This window comes from Equus asinus, chromosome 12 (assembly GCF_041296235.1).
Source record: "Equus asinus isolate D_3611 breed Donkey chromosome 12, EquAss-T2T_v2, whole genome shotgun sequence".
NCBI classification, from domain to species: Eukaryota; Metazoa; Chordata; class Mammalia; order Perissodactyla; family Equidae; genus Equus; species Equus asinus.
Genome location: NC_091801.1, coordinates 12,772,891 through 12,796,487, shown reverse-complemented (window position 1 = coordinate 12,796,487; position 23,597 = coordinate 12,772,891). Strand labels below are relative to the sequence as shown.

The following is a 23,597-nucleotide window of genomic DNA, read 5'->3' as shown; positions in this document are numbered from 1 at the left end:
AGGGAATCCCAGGACTGTCTAGAAATAAGAATGTGGACCACACTGGGTCTATAAGACACACTCCAGTCCACTTTCATCACAACAAACCTTGCCCACTACAAGGGGAAATTGATGAGGCAGAACAAGGGGAGGGCAACGGAGGTCGACAGGGGGAGCGAAAGCTGGAGGAATGGCCTCGAATAGGGGACGGGGTTGGGATCTACTACAGATATAGAGGGCCTGGCCTCTACAGGAGGTTCATCTATAATTCAGAATGAAAGGCAGAGATCAGATTTAAGCTGGGACTTTGTCAGGCAAGTACTAACCAAGAGGAGCAAGAAAGCTGAGGGTGCATACAAGACATATGCAATTTACGCTGGTTAACGAACCATGTGAGGACTGAGGGAAGTGAGAAACAGTAAAAAGGTGGTAGAACCAATAGATTTGTGGTGTGGAAGGACTACTGAAGTCAAACTACTAGAGGGAATGAACCAGAAAGTCAGCAGGTGCCAGAGAGATGAATGCTTGAGATTAAAATTATGGAGGGTCTTGCAATTATTGGTAACGATAAGATCAAGAATGTGATCACAGGAGTGAGTGGCTGAAGGAGAGTGAAAGGCAAGGTAATTGGAGAAGTGCAAGAAACTGAAAAGTCAGCATGTTGAAACAATCATATATTTAGACACTAAAATCACCAAAACTTAAAACAGAAGGAGTGTTAGAGAGAGGAAAAGTGAGCCATGAGTGGTGTGATGATTACCCAGAGGTTAGCAAGTGACTACCATGAGGGGCGGCTATTAACATGAAATTCAAAGCCGGGGGTTATCTCAAGGAAGAACACTACCTGGAACTGGCAATGAGGCACAAAGAGGACACATACTAGAAGAACCTTAAAATAGAGAAGAATAAAATATTTATTACCCCTAAATAAGCTCAGTCCAGTACAACAGTAATGACCAACATATATCACTGTACTACAGCACAGTACTACTCACAACAACTGAGAAAAGCGGGGCCTGCTGGAGACCCCGTGGAGGTATCAGAGGAGTTTCATAGAGGTTTGGAAGATGTGATGTGAGCTGAGTGTTCAAAAATGAGTAAGGGCAGAAGGACCTTTAAGGCAGACAGACAACGCAACATAAGCAAAGGCAGAAAAGAAATATTCTAAGAAATGCAAACAGTTCAACATGACTAAGGGCATAAAGAGAATGAGTATGCAATGAGTCTGACAATGCGTATGAAAGAGAGTCAAGATATATGACTAGACAGGTAGAACAAGACCACAACCTTTCGCTCTGCACAAAAGACATGATAAACAAATTAAACTGTTGCCCAGAAATCCTTCATAAAAGCCTCTAAGAGGGAACAAAGTTGACAGATTTGTTTCATCTTATTTTCCTTCTTTGAAGGAGATGCTAGAAAACAATTAAATAATACAACAGCCAGTTGCTTTATGAAGATGAACCAACTTTTACAGAATCAATTGTTTCCACACTGTATACAAAAATTTATAATCAGTATTATAATCTCCAATATCCAAGATTAAAAATGTACCAAGGAGTTTTGTGCATAACTGAGATTTTCAAAAACACATGAATAGAGCTCATGTTCTTTTTACATGCATATGTAAATGTATACATATGAGAGTATACAGGCACAACTCAGAGATATTGCGGGTTCAGTTCCAGACCACTGCAATAAAGTGAATATCACAATAAAGCACGTCACAGATTTTCTGGTTTCCCAGTGCATATAAAAGTTATGTTTACACTATACTGTAGTCTATTTGGTGTGCAATAGCATTATATCTCAAAAAAACAATGTACATACCTTAATTAAAAAATACTTTATTGCTAAAAAATGCTAATCACAATCTGAGCCTTCAGCAGGTTGTAATCTTTTTGCTGGTGGAAGGTCTTGTAAAAAATGCAATATCTGCAAAGCACATTAAAGTGAAACGCGATAAAACGAGGTGTGCCTGTATATAAATATAAATTGCTTTTCCATTTAAAAGAACAATGTTATAAGTGATTGCATAAATAATAATACTGGTATTTGAGACTTTTATAAATGATGAATCTTAGAATTACACCCCACAATGAAAATGATGTCTCACTAGGTAACCACCGGTGTATTTGCTCTGTCTCCATTTTCACTTTAGCAGTTACAACTTAATGGAACAAGCACTGTACTTGGGAGCCAAGGAACACATACTTAAGTGTTGGCACTGGCACTTACGAACTATTAAGCAAGTCACTTAACTTTTCTGTGCCTGAGTTTCTTAATTAACAAAATGGAAGTCAAAAATCCATATGTCGTGTTTTGCGAAGACTTCTGTGAAGCACTGTATCTGAAAGAGCTTTGGAAACCAAAATGAGCTACAAAATTGTTTAGTACAGACTTCAAAATATTTTTAATATAGAACTAAGAGCTTTCAGGCCATCCGCTGCCCCCGCCCCCAAAAAAGCAGCACAGTTAAACCCTGAGAGGATAAATCTGATAGACTTTGAAAGCATGTCTCACCACCTCTCTTCATAACCTTACCTTCGAATGAGCAGGCCCTCTTTCTCTCAGAAGTTTATACTGGGGTTGGACTCTATTGAAACGGGCTAACTCATTTACCAGACACATTGGAGTTTTCTCTTTGGGATTTGCCATTTTATCTTGGAGAGAAGCTGTAAATAAAAAGGCTGTAAAGTTTTTGTGAAGAATGACTTTACAAAATGGAAGAAAAGCTAGTTTTGACTTTTTTAGATTGAAGTCAGATTGTATATTTGGATTAAATTATTTTCATGAATTTTATATAAAAAATTCAAACCATCTAAATGTCTTTCATTACATGCAACAGAATTAAGTATCACATTTTAAACAATAAATTAAGGTAACTTTTTCCCTAAGGTAACTTTTTCCCTAAGTACCTATACATATATATAATAATAGCATGCTTATGTTTTAAAATAATATAAGATTGCAATAATTTTTAATTTATCTTGTAACTTTCTTTTCCTATGAAAAAATTTTAGCATAAACACAAAATTCTCCTGATTCTTCTTAATGTAAAAATAAATTTTGTCTACTTTTTTTTATCATTTGATCTTACTTTTTTAACTTCTCACTTTGAGGCAGCATATTAATTGAAAAAGCTCTAGACTTGGGAATCAAGTCCTAAGTTTAACTACCAGCTCTTCCAACTATTTTTTAGAAGCTTCCTTTTGTTATGAAATGTTAAGAGAAGTAGAAGGAATAATTTAACAAATGCCTATATTCTTACCACTCAGAACCGAAATTAACATTTTCCATGTTTGCGTTGTCTTACTTAAAAAAAAACAAAACAGTATTACATTCCAGTTACGTTACCTTTATCTTTTCCAGAAACTATACAAATTTAGACTATATCCCTCTGGGATATTTTAAAATACATTTATATGCATGCATGTATATCCATGAAGAAATACATAGTCTTGATATATGTGGTTTTGTATTCACATAAATAGTACTATAATAAACATATTTTCACAATTGTCTTTCTTCACTCACTATGTTTTTGAGATTGCAACTTACATAGATCCAGTGCACTACTTCTGACCGCTGTATAATTTCCATCACAATATCCTATCAGTTTTTTAATCCACTCCCCTATCGGCAGACGTTTAGGCTGCTTCCAATGCTTCACTCTCGCAAGCAAAAACACGCTGCCAAATGGTACTCGGGGCGGTTGTACCAAATCACCTTCCCCGGCAGCATGAGAACTACCACCTCCCCTTGACCTTGAAACATGCCGTGTGATTTTAATTTCTGACAATTTGACGTTTGACAACTTGTATCCCACTATTGTTTTTTGTTTTGCCCACTATAATTTTAATTTGCACACTATAATTTTAATTTGCACACCTAAATTACTAGTGAGGCTAATCATCTTTTTATATGTTATTGATCATTCAGGTTTCCTCCTCTGTGAACTGCTTGCGTCCTTTTTTCTATTATTTTACGTATTACATTTATCAATTTTTTCTTTTATAGCCTGTGCTTTTTATGCCTTAAGGAATCCTTTGCTAACCTGCAAAGTCTTAATGATTTTTACTTAAGTTTACTAAGCCTTCTATTCTTTATCTGTAAAATAAAGGTAATAAATCTATCCTACTTAACTCCCAGGTTGTTAGGAAGTTAAGGTTTTTAAACGTACGGTATTCTAAATTCTACTGCAATTATTATTACAGCTGTGGAATATTTTCCTAATACTATATTAAATTATTTTAATCCTGTATTTTTTGTTCATCTCATTTATAGACACATTTAACTGCTTTTTAGTTTTTCTTTCATCTCCCATTAAGCACTGCCAAAAACCACTTTAAAACCTAAGCTTTAAACATGCAAATGGGTTACTTCCTGCTCAGTGAAACTGTGGTCACAATGTATGGAGAATACAGTATATGAACGGAAACAGCTAGTTTCAGGAACTTCATCTACAAACTTTCTATGGCAAGGTTTAATGTAGAAAATAGTATTTTTTAACTTTTTAACACTCTTTACAGGACCAATAGTTTGGTACAATGACTTGATCACTATCATTATGAGTAAGAAATTATTTCATAAGAACACTACATAAATACCTAGTAAGGTATAAATAAAAGGAAAGAGAATCTAAGCAACCAGTTGTGGGACCAATACAGCTGACAGCTGATACTACAATTAAACCATTCTAAATGGCCTGCAAATAAACAAAAAGAAACTAGTAATTATTACTTTTTTGAACAGCACAGACAAGAGTAGGTCAAGAGAGGTTTAAGGAAACGTGCATTTTACTTATTCCATTGTGCATTCATTCAAATAAACATTTTATAAATTGCACCAGAAAGTCAGTCATTATATAAAAGACAAGGTGATCCGGGGCTATAATCAATTTTGGTCCTTGCATACCACAGCATTAAATACTTAAGTACAATAGATAACAGAGCTACTTGAATATCAAAAGGCAAAAGAGGAATGACAATTTGTTAAAAATAAGAAAATATTAAAGCCTGGTAAAAATCAGAAAATTTTGCATAACACTAAAATAGCATTTATACTGCTACTGTAGAATTTTCATAACTCAGCAATGCTGCATATTTACCTGCTATGATGCGAAAAATATTAGGAGCATAGCAAGCATAATGTGACAAGTTTATAGTAAGAAAAATTTCAATAGCATAGATTTTAAATATATCAAATTGATTAAAATAGTATGTTTATGGCTCTGTAAACTTGTTTAGTAAGAAAATCTGATCTAAATCGTTTAAAGAAAGTGCTAACTAATAACGTGGTAATAAACTTATAGTTAATTTTGACTTTCTGCTTCATAAAAATAACATGAATTCAATAAGTGATTCATGGAATCCACTAATGGAATTCAATAACGGATTTAAGAAGTGACTGAAGTCTTGGTGTGAAAGGTGTGCAAAATATATGCAAAATCTCACTCTGATAAAACTTTATGAGTAAAATCCAAACGTTTAAAGTTCGTAAATTTAAAAATAATTAGTTCTAGTTGAAATGTTTTATTTTACAAAATGATTAAAATTTTATTTTAAATAGCTGTTCCTCTATTTAATCAGAAGTCTTATGAGTATTAACGAGTGGACAGAGCTCAGCGAAAGAGTAATAATTTAAAAATTAAACCAAAATTTTGAAAAGCATCTACAAAATTATAAAACAAAATGGTCTATAAAAACTGAGATCTATAAACACAACTTATATATAACTTTTTAAGAAAGTCAACAGCGCAAAAAGTGAGAAATATATACACTGCTGCATAGGTATACATTTTCAAGAGATCTAAGAATGCCCTCAGTGAACATTTTCTGAAATAGGGTTCAAGTCAATTTGGTGGCTAGAATAGTAGACACTTACTTAGAAGTAAATAAAATTAATGATAATTGATTTCATAATCTAAGCCTTTGCTTTTGAGAGAGCAAATGCCATATGACGTTTAAGAGCCTGTTTTGGATATATCTGCCACTTACTGATATCTATGTGACCTTGAGAAAGTACTTAATCTCACTTTCCTAGACAGTAAAATAGAAATGATAGTTGTTTTTATATTACTGGATGACGGTATTGGTTAAAAGAGATGATGCAAGACACTGTTAACAATGATAAGAGTGATTATTCTGATGATCGACAATTTGTTAAAACTATTAAATATGAAAACGGTAATATGGTTTTATAAACTTTTTTTTCATGGCTTTCTAAGCTAAAATATTCTGAGTTAAAATGTTCTGTTAGGATAAGTTTATTTTATTCATACAAATATACTTCTTCAATATTCTGCAAAAAGCATATATTTCTTATTATTTTTTCCACTAACTTATTATAACATCATAAGTCTGTTTCCACTGAAAACTTCCCAAGTATGATATATAAATTATATTTAAGATTGCTCATATTTGTGTTAGGAAATATTCCACCTTTGTTGATATGAAATTTGTTTACATGTAACTCTCCGTATCTTTGATAAGTAACACTGGTAAATAGTTATTTATAATACAGAATCTGCACACTCAACAAAACAAAGATAAACTCTATTTTTCAAGATATACTCTATTTTGATATCTTCATAAAATGTCCTGGACTCTCTGGGACTTGAATCTTCAAACTATACCAAAATACTGTAGCTCACAGTTTTCAATCAACAGCAAAGTCCCTGTCCCAAAGGAGCTCACAGTCTGGGAGAAGAAAGACACACAGAATAAACAGATACAATAAACGACAATAGGGTAAGTGCTATGGTAAGGCTGTTACAGGGGGCTCAGCTGAAGGGGATGTTCAAAGGCGGGTTTCAAGACGCAGTGATTAGATTAGTTACGGAAAGTAGGGGTTCACCAAGTTAGCAAGGGAAGAAGAGAGGAAGACAGTCGAAGCTTTTCCAGAGCACACATGCAGGAGAAAGCACAGAAAACACATCACATTCTGGTGGATGCAAGCAGATCATTGGCAGAATATAGAATGCACAGGAGGAAATAGCAGGAAAACTATGTGACCAGAATCCACCAAACACCAAACGTTTCCTAAGCCAGAACTTAGAGTAGCAACATAGTTAAGGTGGTTAAACTACAGCCAGAGCCGTTGCTGCAAAGTCAGTCCACCTCACCTGCCAAGGCAAGTCTCTCCACAGAAGGATCCGTTTCCATCTCTGGTCCCAGAAATGACTTGGACACAGTTTCTACGTCTCTTTGCTGGCTCCCCTTTCCCTACTACCTGCTATTGGAAGGGACTCATCCTAATTCCCAAATAAAACAAAAAGAAAGAAAACAGAGTCAAAAGAGCAAAGGAATTTCCCTTCACAGGCTCTCGCCTCCAGGAGAAACGTGACTGTCCGTACCTATAAGTGGAACAAACTTTCTAACTTCAGATCAGACCGTAACCTACGGATGTCCAAGTAAATCACTACCCAAGGATCAAACTGCTCTCTTATAATTGCCAATTAATTAGGAAAAAATTAAAGTTTCTATCTCATATAAACACAAAATAAATTCCAGGAGTACTAAAATGCAAAACATAAAAATATAACAAAAGCACAAGAAAACGTGGGTATATATCTGTCATAATCCTGTAACATAGAAGGCTTTTCTAGATAAGAAGAGAAACCTAAAAGCAATAATGGGATAAACTGACAGATTTAACAACACAAAAAATGTAAAACTTCTGTAGAGCACAACACATCATAAATGATGCTAAAAGACAGTCCACAAACTGGGAGAGAAATACTCGCCACGTGCAAGGAAAAACTGTCAACATCCATAAAACATGAAGATGACATAAATCAATTTTTTTTAAAAAAATCCAATAGAAAAAAGGGCAAATGTGTGCATAATCAATTCACATAATATAATTTATTGAGTAAAAACATCTGTGGAAAAAACTAAAGTTTAAAGAAAAAAATTCAAATTCCAGTGAGATATAATTTACCCCCATTAAACTGATAAAGATGAAAAAATGATCATGCTAAGTATTGGCGAGGACATGGGGAAATGGGTGCAGACTCTATTGGTGCAAACATAAATTAGTACAAACTTTTTGGCAGGCAATCTGGCAATACTGATCAGAGTTTCGATTGCATCTATCTGTAAAAAAGCAATTACACATCTAGTATTCATTCTACAGGAAGACCTGCATCGGATATACACAACGACAACCCACACAGCAAGATCACAATAGCAAGACCTATAAACAAGCTAAATATTTATCCATCAATAACTGACTGGTTAAATAAACTACAATGGACTACGCAGCTTTAAAAAGAGAATGAGGTACAGTGCTTACATTCTGACATGGGAAAACACGACAAAATGCTGAATGAAAAAAAGTTCTAACAGCTTATTGTCTGATGTATTTTTCTTTAAATCAACCATGTGCCTGTATTAAAGGGGAAGAGAGACTGGTGGCGGGGCGTCCTCACTTTCTACTTTGAAGTACTACATTGTTATAGTTTTTTACAATTAATACGTGTAACTTTTATATTTAAAAAGTCATTTTACAAAGCCATGCCAAAAGTAGGGAATGCTTCATAAAGCCTTAGACTCTAATTGCCATTGTCCTTTCTAGTCTTGACAGTGCCATCAAGATTCTGAAAAACGGAAAGAAGATGCTCAAGGACGTGATCAAAGCAGGCCATGTGTCATGCCTACGATCTCTGACTTTTCCATATAAAGCCACCTTGGGATTTAAACACTGCTAAAACACAGTGTGGTCTCAGCCAATGGGTTTGTTGTTTGTTGTTGGTATGGTCCATCTTCATAACTTTAGCCCTTCTAATAGCTGTGTAATGGTATCCTGCTATAGTTTTAATTTGCATTTCCCTAATGACTAATGATGTGGAGCATCCTTTTGTGTATATGCTATCCTTATATATCCTGTAGTGAAGTATCTATCCGAATATTTTACCCATTTTTAATTGGGTTATTTCTTTTTTTTATTTGAAGAGTTCCTTATATATTCTAAATACAAGTTATTAATTAGGTATATGCTTAGCAAAGAGTTTTTCCCAGTATGTGGCATCTCTTTTCATTCTCTTACTGGTGTCTTTTGAACATCAGACTTTAATTTTAATAACATTTATCAATTTGTTCATTTATGGACTGTGTTGTATCTAAGAAATCACTACCTAGTTGCAGTCTCAAAGATTTTCTCCTATGTTTTCTTCTATAAACTTAACAGTTTTAGCTTGCAAATTTAGGTCTCTGAGCCATTTTGCAATAATTTTTGCATATGGTGCAAGGTATGAAGCCAATTTTGTTTTTTGTTTTTCAACATCCAATGTTTGAACACTACTTGTGGAAAAGGCTACATTTTTTTCCACTGTACTGCTTTTATGGTTTTGTCAAAAAGCTATCTATACAAAGCAGGTTTACTTCTGGACTACTTATTCTGTTCCATTGATCTATTTGTCTATTTTATGCCAATGCTTTTTTTACTGTAGCCTTGTAATAATTTTGAAATTAGGTAGTGCAGGCCACCAACATTGTTCTTCTTCACAGCTGTTTGGCCACTATAGGTTCTTGAACGTGAATCTTCTTTTAGGCAAAAATGCCTGCAAGGATTAGAGTAAAATTCCCTTGAATTCTGCAGATTAATTTGGTGAAAATCAACATTTTAACAAAGTTGAGTCTTCCACTCCATGCACAGGATATAGTCAGCTCTCATTATTGAGGTGACATCTCAATGATAGTTATATTCTATAACGAATCCACAAATGGTGAATTAGCGATTACTGAATAACCGCTTCTATGGAAAATACAGGGTTAGGTCCCTGGCAAACTCTGCTCATAACACTTTTGTCAGCCAATAAATACATGACCTTGTTTTGTATGTTTCTGGTTAAAGACCCATTACTTAATATATATCATTGCTTTATTAAAATTGAACTCGACGTGCTGCAATTATTGACTTGGGGGTTACAAACAAATTTTAGCAAAGAGACCAACTCCCAAGTGAGAATCTATGAATAATGAAGATCAACTGTGTCTCTCAATTTATTTAAGCATTAATTTCTCTCAGCAGTATTTTGTAGTTCTGTTTTCTTTAACTTGTTTTGTTAGACTTAGCCATGAGTATTGCACATTTTTGATACTATTGTAAAAGGCATTTTTTATTTCAGTTTCTGATGGTTCCTTGCTAGTGTATAGAAACACAATTTTTGTATACAGTCATGCATCACTAAACGACAGGGATACATTCTGAGAAATGCATTGTTAGGCAATTTTGTCATCATGCAAACATCAGAGAGTGTACTTACACAAACCTAGATGATACAGCCTACTACACACCTAGGCTATATAGTCCTAATCTTATGGGACCACTGTCGTATATGCGGTCTGTCGTTAACCGAGACATAGTTATGTGACACACAACTGTAGATCTTTGGTAATTTTCCGTCCACTTGTTATATCAATTATTGAGAGTGGTTACTAAAATCTCTAACCATAATTGTGAATTTTTCCTTGCATCTCTATTAGTTTTTGCTTTGTGTGTTTTGAAGCTCTGTTATTAGGTGCATAAACATTTCGCATTGTTAAGTCCTCTTAATTAATTGATCCTTTTATTGTTATGAAATGACCTGTATCCCAGGTCACATTCCTTGCTCTGAAATCTACTGTGTGCGATATTAACAAAACCACTCCAAGTTTCTTTCAACTAGGTTAGCATGTTGTATCTTTCCATTCTTTTACTTTTAACCTACTTGTGTTTATAGTTAAAGTGCTTCTTAAGGCAAGTATACGGTTGGATCTTGCTTTTTTATTCAATCTCGGTCTTTAAATTGGGGTGTTTAGACTACTTACACATAGTGTGATTATTCATATCATTAGGTTTGAGTCTATCATCTTATTTGTTTTATATTTGTCCTATCTGGTCTTTGTTCCCGTTTTCATCTGTTTACGGCTTCTGCTGGATTATTTGGTATGATTCAATTCTATCTACAGTCACGCATCACTTAACAACAGAGATACGTTCAAAGAAATGTATCGTTAGGCGATTTCATCATTGCATGAGCAGCACAGAGTATACTTACACAAACCTAAGCTAGGTGGTGCTAATTTTATGGGACCATCATCATATATGCAGTCCATCATGGACCAAAACATTGCTATGCAGTGCAAGACTATGTTTTTTGGCTTATTACTCTTTGTTTTGCCATTTTAGTGGCTGCTTTAGAGTTTATATTACAACTTTTAACTTATCAGTCTACCTCTGGGTGCTATAATACCACCTAACACAGAGTCCAGGAATCTTAATGTACTTCCAGATTTCCCTCAGCCTTTAAGCTGCCATTATCATGCACTTTACTCTTATGTATGTTATAAACCACACAGTATCCTGTTAATATTTTTGCTTTAAACAATTACCTTTAAAAGATATTAAGCTAAGAAAAAAAAATCTTACGTATTTACCTAAGTAGTTACCACTTCTGTTGCTCTTTTTTCTTTTTTCACGTGGTATCATTTTCCTGCTGCCTGAAGGACATACTTTAAAATTTTCCTGAAGTGGGAGAGTGTTAGTGACGGGCTCCTTCATCTTTCCTGTATCTGAAAACGTCTTTTTTTCATCTTTGTTTCTGAAACGTATTTTTGTCAGATATAGAATTCTAGGTTAACACTTTTCATCTTGCAGTACCTTAAAGATGTTACTCCACTGTTTTTCTGCTGATATTGTTTCTGACGACAAATCTAGCATCATCTTTATCTTTGTTCCTATGCATGTAACATGACCATGTCTTTTTTCTCTGTTTTTCTCTTTATCAGTTGGATTCAGCAATTTGATTTTGATGAGCCTTGGTGTAGCTTCCTTTATGTTTCTTATACTCAGAATTCACTGAATAACTTGATCTGCAAGTTTATGATTTCATCTTAATGAAACTTATTTGAAAAGTTTCTGGTCATTATTCCTTGACATATTTTTTTGTACCCCTGCCTCCTTCAGGAACTGTAGTCACTCACATGTTTGGTTGTTTGAAGGTAGCTCACAGCTCACTGATGTTCTCTACTTTTTTTTAATTCTTTTTTCTCTGTATGGTTCATTCTGCATGGTTTCTATTGCTATGCCTTCAAGTTCATTAATCTTTTTTCTGCCGTATCTAATCTGCCATTAATCTTTTTGAGCATATTTTACATCTCAGGTGTAGTTTTCATCTTTACAAGTCCTACATGGGTCTTTTTGAAGCTTCCACGTCTCTAACTTTCTGAACTTATGAAATACAGTTATAACAACTGGTTTTAATAACCTCTGTTAATTCTATCCTCTGTCAGTTTTGAGTTATTGATTATTCTCCTGATCATAGGTCATGTTGTTATGCTCCTGAGCATATAATGGAATCTTTAACTGAATGACACACTGAGAATTTTAACTTCTTGTGAGCTAGATTATTTCCCATTCCTATAAATTTTCTTGAACTTTGCTCTGGGATACAGATAAGTGACTTGGAAATAGTTTGCTCCTTTCAAGTCTTGCATTTATAATTTGCTAGTCTGTTTCAGAGCAGCAACATCTGCTCAACCTGGGGAATATGCCAAGTTCCACACGTCAGTTCTCACTCTCTGTGCCACGACCTGGAAAGTCTCTCAATGCAGTAGACTGGGGCAAGCGCAGGGCTTACCTCATCTGTTTCTCATCACTCAGGGATCACTGACCATCACTGCCTCATGTCCCATGTCTTGAGAACTGTTGTTTTTGTGTATTTTGTCTCTTTTGTGGGGGACAGGGAGAGTGTTTCAGGAGGAGGATAGACACAGTCCCTGTGATTTCACATGAGCTAGATGTAGGCCATCCTTGTACTTTTAATCTATCTTTACCTTTACATTGAAAGAGAGTTTCTTGTAGATATCATATAATTAGGCATTGCTTTTCTAGCCAGTCTTTGCCTTTTAAGTGGAGTGTTTAGATCATTTATATTTAATGTGACTATCAAAATAGATTTAAATCTACAATTTTACTATTTTTTGTCCCACCTGTTGTTTGTTCCCTTTTTCATCTTTACCTACCTTCTTTCGGACTGATTATTTTTTAGTATTTAATTTCATCTCCCCTGTGGGTTTATAAGTTATTTTTATTTTCTTTTATAGCAATTGCTCTAAAATATACACAGCCTACCATCAAATAAACACTATACCACTTCGTGTATGGCATAAGCACCTAATACTATACTTTCCTTTCCTCTGCTCCATTCTTTATCCTATTGACATCTACCAATTATTTCTATGTGTGTTATAAGCCCGTAAATCACTGTTATCTTTGCATTAGTCAATTATCTTTTGAAAAGATTAAAAATGAAGAAAATGTATTTTATCATATTTTATCATTTCTTGCATTCTTCATTCCTTTTCAAAGATCCAAATTTCTATCTTTTAGTGTTTTCCTTCTGCCTAAAGAACTTCCTTTAAGACTTCTTGCAGGGGCTGGCCTGGTGGTGCAGTGTTCTGCTTCAGCAGCCTGGGGTTTGTGAGTTCAGATCGTGGGTGCGGACCTATGCACCACTTGTCTAGCCATGCTGTGGCAGGCGTCCCACATATAAAATAGAGGAAGATGGGCACAGATGTTCACTCAGGGCCTGTCATGCTTAGCAAAAAGAGGAGGATTGGTAGTGGATGTTAGCTCAGGGCTAATCTTCGCAAAAAAATAATAAAAATTTTAAAAATTAAAAATATAATAAAATAGACCACATGGGGGGAAAAAGGACTTCTTGCAGTGGAAGTCTGCTGAAAATGAGTGCCCTCAGATTTTGCTTCTCTCAAAAGTAACTTCCTTTACAAATCATATATCTGATAAGTGATTAATATCTAAAATATATAAAGAACTCTCACATCTCAAAAGAAAATAAATCAAAAAATGGGCAAAGAACTTGACTAGACATTTCTCCAAAGATGATATACAAATGACCAACAACCAAATGAAAAGATGCTCGACAGTACTAATCATCAGAGAAATGCAAATCAAAACCACTCAGAGATACAGCTTCACTTATATAAGGATGGCCAATAGCAAAACAGAAAATAAGCATGGATGAGGGTGTGTGGAACTTGGAGCCTTTGTTCATTCCTGGTGGGAATGTGAAAAGTGTAGATACTATGGAAACAGTAATTAAACATAGAATTACCACAGGATCCAGCAATTTCACTTCTGGGTATATACCTAGAATAGCTGAGGGCAGGCACTTGAACTGGTATTTACACACCCTTACTCACTGCAGCATTACTCACAACAGTCAAAAGGTGGAAACAACCCAAGTGCCCATCAGCAAATAAACAGATAAACAAAATGTGGTATATACGTAAATGGAATAGAATTTATTCAGCCTTAACAAGGAAATTTCAACACATACTACAGCATCAGTGAACCTTGAAGACAGGCTAAGTAAACCAAGCCAGTCCACAAAAGGACAAACATTGCATGATTCCACTCATATGAGATATCCAGGGTAATCAAATCCACAGAGGCAGAAAGTAGAATGGTGGTTGCCAGGGGCTGCTGGGGGGAGGGGAAGTAAGCATTTCAATGGGTACAGAATTTCAGTTTGGGAATATCAAAAAGTTCTGGAAATGGATGATGGTGATGGTTGCAGAATACTGTGCATGTACTTAATGTCACAGAACTATACATTTGAAAATAGTTAAAATCAGGGCCAGCCCCATAGCACTGTGGTTAAGTTTGGCACACTCCACTTCAGCGGCCTGGGTTTGCGGGTTCAGATCCTGGGCACGGACCTACTCCATTCATCAGCCACACTGTGGAGGCATCCCACATATAAACTAGAGGAAGACTGGCACAGATGTTAGCTCAGGGCTAATCTTCCTCAAGCAAAACAAGGAGGAAGATGGGCAACAGATGTTACATCAGGGTGAATCGTTCTCAGCAAAAAAAAAAAAAAAAAAAAAAAAAAGGTTTAAATGGTGCATTTTTATATATATTCTACCACAATTAAAAACTGAAAACACAACAAAAGGTGACTTCTTTTTTAAAAGTTTTTTTAGTGGGAATAGAATTCTAGGTTGACAAGTATTTATCTTTCAGTATTTTAAAGATGTCACTCCACACTCTTCTGACTTGCAGTTTCTAACAAAAACTCTGTCATTCTCATCTCTATTTCTCTGTTCATAATGCATCTTTTTCCTCTGGCTGCTTTTAAGATTTTCTTCCACTATCACTGGTTTTCAGTCATTTGATTATGACGTGCCTTTTGCGGTTTTTAAATGTTTCTTCCAAATTAGATTCTCTGATCTTTATAGACCTATGGGTTTATAACTTTCATGAAACATAAACATTTTCAGTCATTATTTGTTCTAATATTTTCCTGTTCCCCCTCCCTTCTCCTGAGAATCTACTTACATATATTTTAGACTACTTAAGATTGTCCAACAGCTCACAGATGCTCTGCTCACTTTTTTTCCAATCTTTTTCACTCTCTGCTTCATCTTGGATAGTTGCTATTCCTACATATTCAAGCTCACTCATCTTTTCTTCTACAGTATTTTATCTGCTATTAATCCCATCCAGGATATATTTTTTTATTTCAGATATTGCATTCTTCATCTCTAGAAGTTCTATTTAAGCATATTTTATATCTTGTATTTTGTTCCTTATCATTTTCCTGTTTTCCTCTACCTTCTTGAACATTTGGTGCATACTGATAGCAGCTCTTTTTACATCTTTGTGTGCTAACTCAACCATCTTTGTCATTTCTGGGTCTCTATTAATTTTTTACCCTGGTTATGGGTCATATTTTCACACTTCTTTGCAAGCATTTTAAATTTTTTTTATTAAGGTAAAATTGACATAACATCAAATTAACCATTTTAAAGGGAAAATCCGTGGCAAAAAGCACATTCACAATGTTGTGCAATCACCACCTCTATCTAGTTCTGCAACATTTTTATCACCCCCAAAATAAACTTCGTAGCCTTTAGGCAGTTGCTCCCCACTTCCCCTTACTCCCTAGGCCCTGGCAACTACCAATATGTGTTCTGTCTCTATAGATTTACTTATTCTGGATATTTCATATAAATGGAATCATGTATGTGACCTTTTGCATCTAACTTCTTTCACTTAGCAAAATGTTTTCAAAGTTGACGACACTGTCAACTGTGAAATCAGTACTCGTCTTTTTTTTTTTTCACAGCTGAATAATATTCTATGGTATGTATATACCACAATTTGTTTACCCATTCATCCATCTATGCAGACATCTGGGCTGCTTCCATCATTTGGTTATTGTGAATAGTGTTACTATGAACATGTGTATAGATATATTGAGTATCTGTTTTCTAATCTTTTGGGTATATACTTAGAAGTGAAATTCTGGGTCATATGATAATTCTATGTTTAACTTTTTTAAAAACCGCCTAACTGTTTTGCACAGAGGCTGAACCATTTTATATTCTCACCAGCAAGGTACAAGGATCCCACTGTCTCCACATCCTTGTCCACACTTGTTACTGTTGGTCTTTTTGATTCTAGCCATCCCACTGGGCATGAAGTGGTATCTCACTGTGGTTGTCATTTGCACTTCCCTAATCACTAATGAGGTTGAGCATTTGTTCATGTGCATGTCGACCATTTGTATATCTTCTCTGGAGAACAGTCTATGCAAGTCCTTTGCCCTTTTTTTTTTTTTAGCTGGGCTGTTTATACTTTTGTTGTTGACTTTTAAGAGTTTTAGTTCTTATACTTAGTCATTGATCCATTTTGAGTTAATTTTTGTACATGATGTGAGACAAGGGTCTAAATTTATTCTTTTGCAAGTGGATATACAGTTGTCCTAGAGCTATTTGTTGAAGAGATTATGTTTTTCCCACATTAAATGGTCTTGGTTCTTTGTCAAAAATCAATTGGCTATATATGTTTTAGTTTATCTCTAGCCTCTCAATTCCATTCCATTGGTCTATGTCTATCCTTATGCTAGTACTACTCAGTTCTGATTACTGTAGCTATATAGCATATTTTGATACTATAGTATAGTGTATATATATACTATATACTAGTACGACTCCTCCAACTCTTCTTTTTCAAGGTTGTTTTGACTATTTGGGCTCACTGCAATTCCATAATTTTGAGGATCAGCTTTTCCAGTTCTGCAAAAAAGGTTACTGGAATTTTGATAGAGATAGCACTGAATCTGCACATTGTTTTGCACAATACTTCCACCTTAACAATATTAAGTATTCCAATCCATAAACAAAGAATATCTTTCCATATTTAGGTCTTCTTTAACTTCTGCCGAAACAAGTTCAAGTACTTCACTTTTGTAGCTTTTAGTGTACAAGTCTTTCAACTCCTATATGCTTTCGGATGCTATTGTAAATGGAATTGTTTTCTTAATCTCTTTATTGGATTGTTCGCTGCTGGTATACAGAAACACAACTGCATTTTGTGTGTTAATCTTGTACCTACAACTTTTCTGAAGTTATTAGCTTTAGCAGATTTTTTGTAGATTCTTTGGGGTTTTTCTATATATGGGATTATATCATCTGAAAATAGAAATAGTTTTACTTCTTCCTTCCCAATCTGGATGCCTTTTCTTTTTCTTGTCTAATTGCTCTGGCTGTAACTTACAGTATATTGTTGAACAGCAGTGGTGAGAACAGGCATCTTTGTCTTGTTCCAGCTCATAAGGAGAAAGTTTTCAGCCTCGCGCCATTCAGTTGGATGTCAGCTGTGGGTTTTTTCCTAAATGTCCATTACCATGTTGAAGAATCTCCTTTCTAGTCCTAGTTTTTGAGTGTTTCTATTAAGGTCAGGTGTTGGATTTTGTCAAATGCTTTCTGTATCAACTGAGACGATCACATGGGGTTTTTTTCCCCTTCATTCTTTTAATGCAGTGTATTACATTGACTGATTTTCCAATGTTGAACCACCCTTGCATTCCTGGGATAAATCCTACTTGGTCATGGTGTATAATCCTTGAAATATACTGTTGGATTCAGTTCATCAGTATTTTGTTGAGGATTTTTACATCTATTTTCATAATGAGTATTGATCTATAGTGGTTTTTTTCCTTGTAGTATCTTTGTTTGGCTTTGGTATCAGAGTAATGCTGGTCTCTCAGGATGAGTTAGGAAGTATTCTCTCCTCTCCTATTTTCTGGAAAAGTTTGAAAAAGATTGGCGTTTATTCCACCAGTGAAGCCACCTAGCCCTGCACTTTTCTTTGCTTGCGAAGGATTTTTTTAATCACTCATTCAATCTGTTTACTTGTTACAGATCTGTTCAAATTTTCTATTTCTTCTTGAGTCAATTTTGGTAATTTGTGTTTCTAGGAATTTGTCTGTTTTATGTAGGTTATCCAATTTGTTGGCATGCAACTGTTCATAGTATTCTCTCAATCTTTTTTATTTAAGGTCAGTGGTAATTTCCCCACTTTCATTTCTGATTTTAGTGATACGCATCTTTGCTCTCTTTTTTTTCTTCACTCTGTTACTGTAGCTAAAGGAGGTCTGTCAATTTTGTTGATGTTTTCAAAGAATCAACTTTCGGTTTTGCTGATTCTCTATAATGTTTCCTATTGTCTATTTCATTTATCTCCAATTTAATTTTTATCATCTCCTTTCTTCACCTAGTCTTGGGTTTAATTTGCTTCTCTTTTTCTAGTTGCCTTAAGTGAAAAGTTAGGTTATTTGTTTTAGATCCTTCTTCTTTTTAAATGTAGATGTTTACTCCTATAAATTTCCCTCTGAGCACTGCTTTTGCTGCGTCCCCTAAGTTACGATATCATTGTGTTTTCATTTTCATTTGTCTCTAATTATTTTCTTTTTTTCCCCCCTATTTTCTAATTTACCCTGTGATTTCTTCTTTGCCATGTTGGTTATTTTAGTGTGTTGTTTGATTTCCACTTTTTGTGAGTTCTCCAGTATTCTTTCTCTTATTGATTTCTGGCTTTATTCCACTGTGACTGGATAAGATACTTTGTATGATTTCAGTCTTATAAAACGTACTGAGACTTGTTTTGTGGCCTAACATTTGGTCTATCCCTGCAAAGTGTTTCATATGTATTTGAGAAGAATGGGTATTCTGCTCTTGCTGAGTGTTTTGTATATGCCTGTTAGGTCTAATTATTCAGGTCCTCTATTTCCTTACTGATCTTCTACCTAGATGTTCCATCCCTTATTCAAGGTGAGGCAAGCATTTTAACTTTTGACTGGATGACAAAAACTGAATTTTACACTGTTAGCTTTTGAATTATGTTGTATTTCTCTAAACAGTGTTGGGCTTTGTTCTGGTGCACAGTTAAATTACTGGCATCACCTGGAGCCTTCTGTGGATTCTTCCCAATGCCCCACATATTACAAGGTCTTTACACTCTGGATAATGGAAACACAAACTATTCCCAGTCTTGTGTGAGCTCTAGAAATTGTTTTCTTACTGCTTTCCAGCAGTTCTTTCCCTGTACCGAGTAGGTCCTGTCATCACACATCCAGAGACCAAGACTCAGCCAAAGACTCAAGGAGAATCCCCTGCACATCTCCAGATTGCACAGATGCTTGAGTGCACTCTTTTACTTTGAGATATACTCACCTTGCTCCCCCACAGCTCCCTTCTCTCTGGCACTCTGCCCTGCAATTCTACCCATCTTGGCCTTCCCATATTCTTTATCTTTGTTTCCTAATCTCAGCAAGACTGGGCTCTGTTTTGCTTCCTCCTCCCTGCTCAGCAGCCTGTAAAAAACCCCTTGGCTATACCATAAACTGGTGCAATAGAAGGGCTTACTTCATCTGTTTCCATTCCCTCAGGGATCACAGTCTAGTGTCACCTGTCATCTAATGTCTAGAAACCTTGTTTACATATTTATATGTCCTCAAGTTAAGGAGGAAGGGTTTATTATTGGTGCATAACAAATTACTCCCAACTTAGTGATGTAAAAAACAAGCATTTATTTTTTTCACAGACTTTCTGAGGTCCAGCAATTAAGGAGCAGCTTAGCTGGGTGGTTCTAGCTCAGGATCTCTCACGAGGTTGCAGTCAAGATGTCAACGGGTCAGTAGCCTAGGGCTGGAAGCTTGACAAGGGCTGGGAGGTCTGCTTCCAAGAAGGCTCAGTCACACATTGTTGACTAAAGGCCTCAGTTCCTTGTTAGCTGTTGGCTGGGGACCTCAATTTCTTACCACATGGGCCTCTCCATAGGGTTATTCATAACATGGCAGCTAATGACTCTCAGAGTGAGCAATTGGGGTAGGAAGGGGTGATGGGTGGGGGTAGGAAGAGGAGGCAAAAGCCACAACTTCTTTTATAACCTATCCTGGGAAATGATCCACCACTTCTACCATATTCAAACAACTATTTTACTCTAACAACAAACCTAAATGTCTATCCTCATTTCTCATCAATCTGCAGAGCCAGATAGCAATAGCAACAGCAACATTAACACAGGCATACCTCGTTTTATTGGGCTTCACTTTATCACACTTCACAGATATTGCCTTTTTTACAAATTGAAGGTTTGTGCCAACCCTGCTTCGAGCAAGTCTATCAGTGCCATTTTCCAACAGCATTTGCTCACTTCGTGTCTCTGTCACATTTTGGTAATTCCTGCAATATTTCAAATTTTTACATTATTATTGTATTTGTTATGGCAATCTGTGATCAGCGATCTTTGATGGTACTATTGTAACTGTTTTGGGACACCACAAACCACATCCATATAAGACAGCAAACTTAATCGATAAACGTTGTGTGTGTTCTGCCTGTTACACCAACCAGTTGTTCCCATTTCTCTCCCTCTCCTTGGGCCTCCCTATTCCCTGAGACACAACAATATTGAAATTAGACCAATTAATAACCCTGCAGTGGCTTCGAAGTGTTCAGGTGAAAGGAAGAGTCGCACGTTTCTCACTTTAAACGAAAAGCTAGAAACCATTAAGCTTAGTGAGGAAGGCATGTCGAAAGTTGAGACAGGCTGAAAGCTAGACCTCTTGTGCCAAAGAATTAGCCAAGGTGTGAATGCAAATAAAAAGTTCTTGAAAATATTAAAAGTGCTGCTCCAGTGAACACACAAATGAGAAAAAGCAAAACAGCCTCATTGTTGATAGGGAGAAAGTTTCAGTGGTCTGGATAGAGGATCCAACCAGCCACAACATTCCCTTAAACCAAAGCCTAATCCAGAGCAAGGCCCTCACTCTCTTCAATTCTATGAAGGCTGAGAGAGGTGAGGAGGCTGCAGAAGAAAAGTCTGAATCCAACAGAAGTTGGTTCATGAGTTTTAAGAAGCCATCTCCATAACATAAAAGTGCAAGGTGAAGCAGTAGGTGCTGATGGAGAAGCTGCAGCTGGTTATGCAGAAGATCTAGCTGAGATTGTTAATGAAGGTGCTACACGAAACAACGGATTTTCAGTGTAGGTGAAAGAGCCTTCTATTGGAAGAAGATGCCACCTAGGACTTTCATAGCTAGAGAGGAGAAGTCAATGCCTGGCTTCAAAGCTTCAAATGACAGGCTGACTCCTGTTAGGGGCTAATGCAGCTGGTGAGTTTAAGCTGAAGCCAATGCTCATTTACCATTCTGGAAATCCTAGGGCCCTTAAGAATGATGCTAAATCTACTTTGTCTGTGCTCTATAAATAGAACAAGAAAGCCTGGATGACAGTGTATCTGTTTACAACATAATTTACTGAATGTTTTAAGCCCACTGTTGAGACCTACTGTTCATAAAAAGATTCCATTCAAAATATGGCTGCTGGGGCTGGCCCAGTGGTGCAGTGGTTAAGTGTGCACATTCCACTTCAGCGACCTGGGGTTCGCCGGTTCAGATCCCGGGTGCGGACATGGCACTGCTTGGCATGCCATGCTGTGGGAGGCATCCCACATATAAAGTAGAAGAACATGGGCACTGATGTTAGCTCAGGGCCCGTCTTCCTCAGCAAAAAGAGGAGGATTGGCAGCAGTTAGCTCAGGGCTAATCTTCCTCAAAAAAAAAAAAAAATACGGCTGCTCACTGACAATGTACTTGGTCACCCAAGAGCTCTGATGGAGATGTACAAGATTAATGTTGTTCTCATGCCTGCTAATACAACATCCACTCTGCAGCCCATGGATCAAACAGTCATTTCAACTTTCAAGTCTTATTATTTAAGAAATACATTTTGTAAGGCTCTAGCTGCCACAGACAGTGATTCTTCTCATGGATCTGGGCAAACTCAATGGAAAACCTTTAGAAAGGGTTTACTACTCTAGATGCCATTAAGAACATTCATGATTCATGGGAAGAAGTCCAAATGTCAGCATTAACAACAGCTTGGAAGAAGTTGATTCCAACCCTCAGGGATGACTTCGAGGGGTTCAAGACTTCAACGGAGGAGGTAACAGGAGATGTGGCGGAAATAGCAGGAGAACTAGAATTACACGTGGAGCCTGAAGATGTGACTGAATTGCTACAATCTCACGATAAAAATTTAACAGATGAGTAGTTGTCTACTAGGGATGAGCAAAGAATGTGGTTATTGAGATGGGATCTACTCCCAGTGAAGATACTTTGAAGATTGTTGAAATGACAACAAAGGATTTAGAATATTACATAAACTTAGTTGATAAAGCAGCAGCAAGATTTGAGAGAACTGACTCCAATTCTGAAAGAAGTTCTACTGTGGGTAAAATGCTATTAAACAGCATCATATGCTACAGAGAAATCATTCATGAAAGGAACAGTCAATCTATGCAGCAAACTTCACCGTCGTCTTACTTTAGAAATTGCCACAGCCACCCCAGCCTTCAGCAACCAGCCCCTTGATCAGTCAGCAGCCATCAACACCGAGGCAAGACCCTCCACCAGCAAAAAGACTACAACTCACTGAAGGCTCAGATGATGGTAGCATTTTTTAGCAATAAAGTATTTTTTAACTAAGGTATGTACATTGTTCTTTTAGATATAAGGCTATCACACACTTAGTAAATAACTTTTAAATGGAATGGGAAACCAAAAAAGTCATATGACTCACTTTATTGTGATATTCACCTTATCATGGTGGTCTGGAACTGAACCCACAGTATCTCCGAGGTATGCCTACAGTAATATTAACAGCAGCAGCAATAATACCAGGAAGAACACTAAGCAGTTTGGCCTTTGTTATCTCACTTAGTCCTCACAACAAGCCTGTGCAATAAGTATCATTATCCCTTTAGGCCTTTGGTTCTTGATGATCATACCCTGGCTTTACACTTTACAGTAAATCTTGGTACAACTTTATTCTTCCTATATAACACCTGGCTCCCTCTTGCCCTACAGGGTTCTCCCACTCTTCTGGCACTGAAATTCTGTTTTGTCCTGACTGTCCTCCCATTCCACTTGAGTCAGGACTTACAGCTTCCTCTTAGCTTTCAGGTTCCCAACATCTACTACCAAACCTCTTTAAAAGGAACCACCAGACTACTTAGACCTCTGTTAATCCCCTGTTGCTGGGCTCTCCCAGTGCTACAGCTAATACAGACTTCCCAGCCCCTCAGGACACACTGCCCTCTCAAGTCAGCCTCACCAACTCATTCCAAAAACTTTGCCTTATTTCAGCTACTCATTTTAAAATATTATTTCACAGCAAATGTGCCTTCTTAATGTATATTTGCAACAGCTTAATGTTAAAATGGGTTTCCTTTCCGTAGGAGCTTATGATTAATCA

The 23,597-nt window shown here is 36.3% G+C and overlaps 1 protein-coding gene across 50 annotated transcripts in view; it reads right to left on the bottom strand.

Moving 5' to 3' along the window:
* Positions 1-23,597, bottom strand: part of STAU2 (staufen double-stranded RNA binding protein 2) — a 296,365-nt gene that overhangs the window by 262,699 nt on the left and 10,069 nt on the right. For 11 of the 50 annotated variants that reach the window (XR_011493134.1, XM_070481060.1, XM_044768076.2 and 8 more), the window contains exons 3-5: positions 20,370-20,522; positions 7,106-7,234; positions 2,524-2,669 (exon numbers count right to left, since the gene is read on the bottom strand). The exons of 7 other annotated variants lie outside the window; for them this stretch is intronic. Coding sequence is in view for 29 of the 43 variants with exons in the window: in XM_070481060.1 (XP_070337161.1) it covers positions 2,524-2,669; positions 7,106-7,145 (186 nt within the window). In the remaining 14 variants the exon portion in view is untranslated. Of the gene's footprint in view, positions 1-1,809; positions 1,915-2,241; positions 2,339-2,523; positions 2,670-7,105; positions 7,235-11,402; positions 11,567-20,369; positions 20,523-23,597 lie in introns of those variants that run through there. 32 more of the 50 variants (XM_044768072.2, XM_070481043.1, XM_070481037.1 and 29 more) reach the window with 14 other exon arrangements.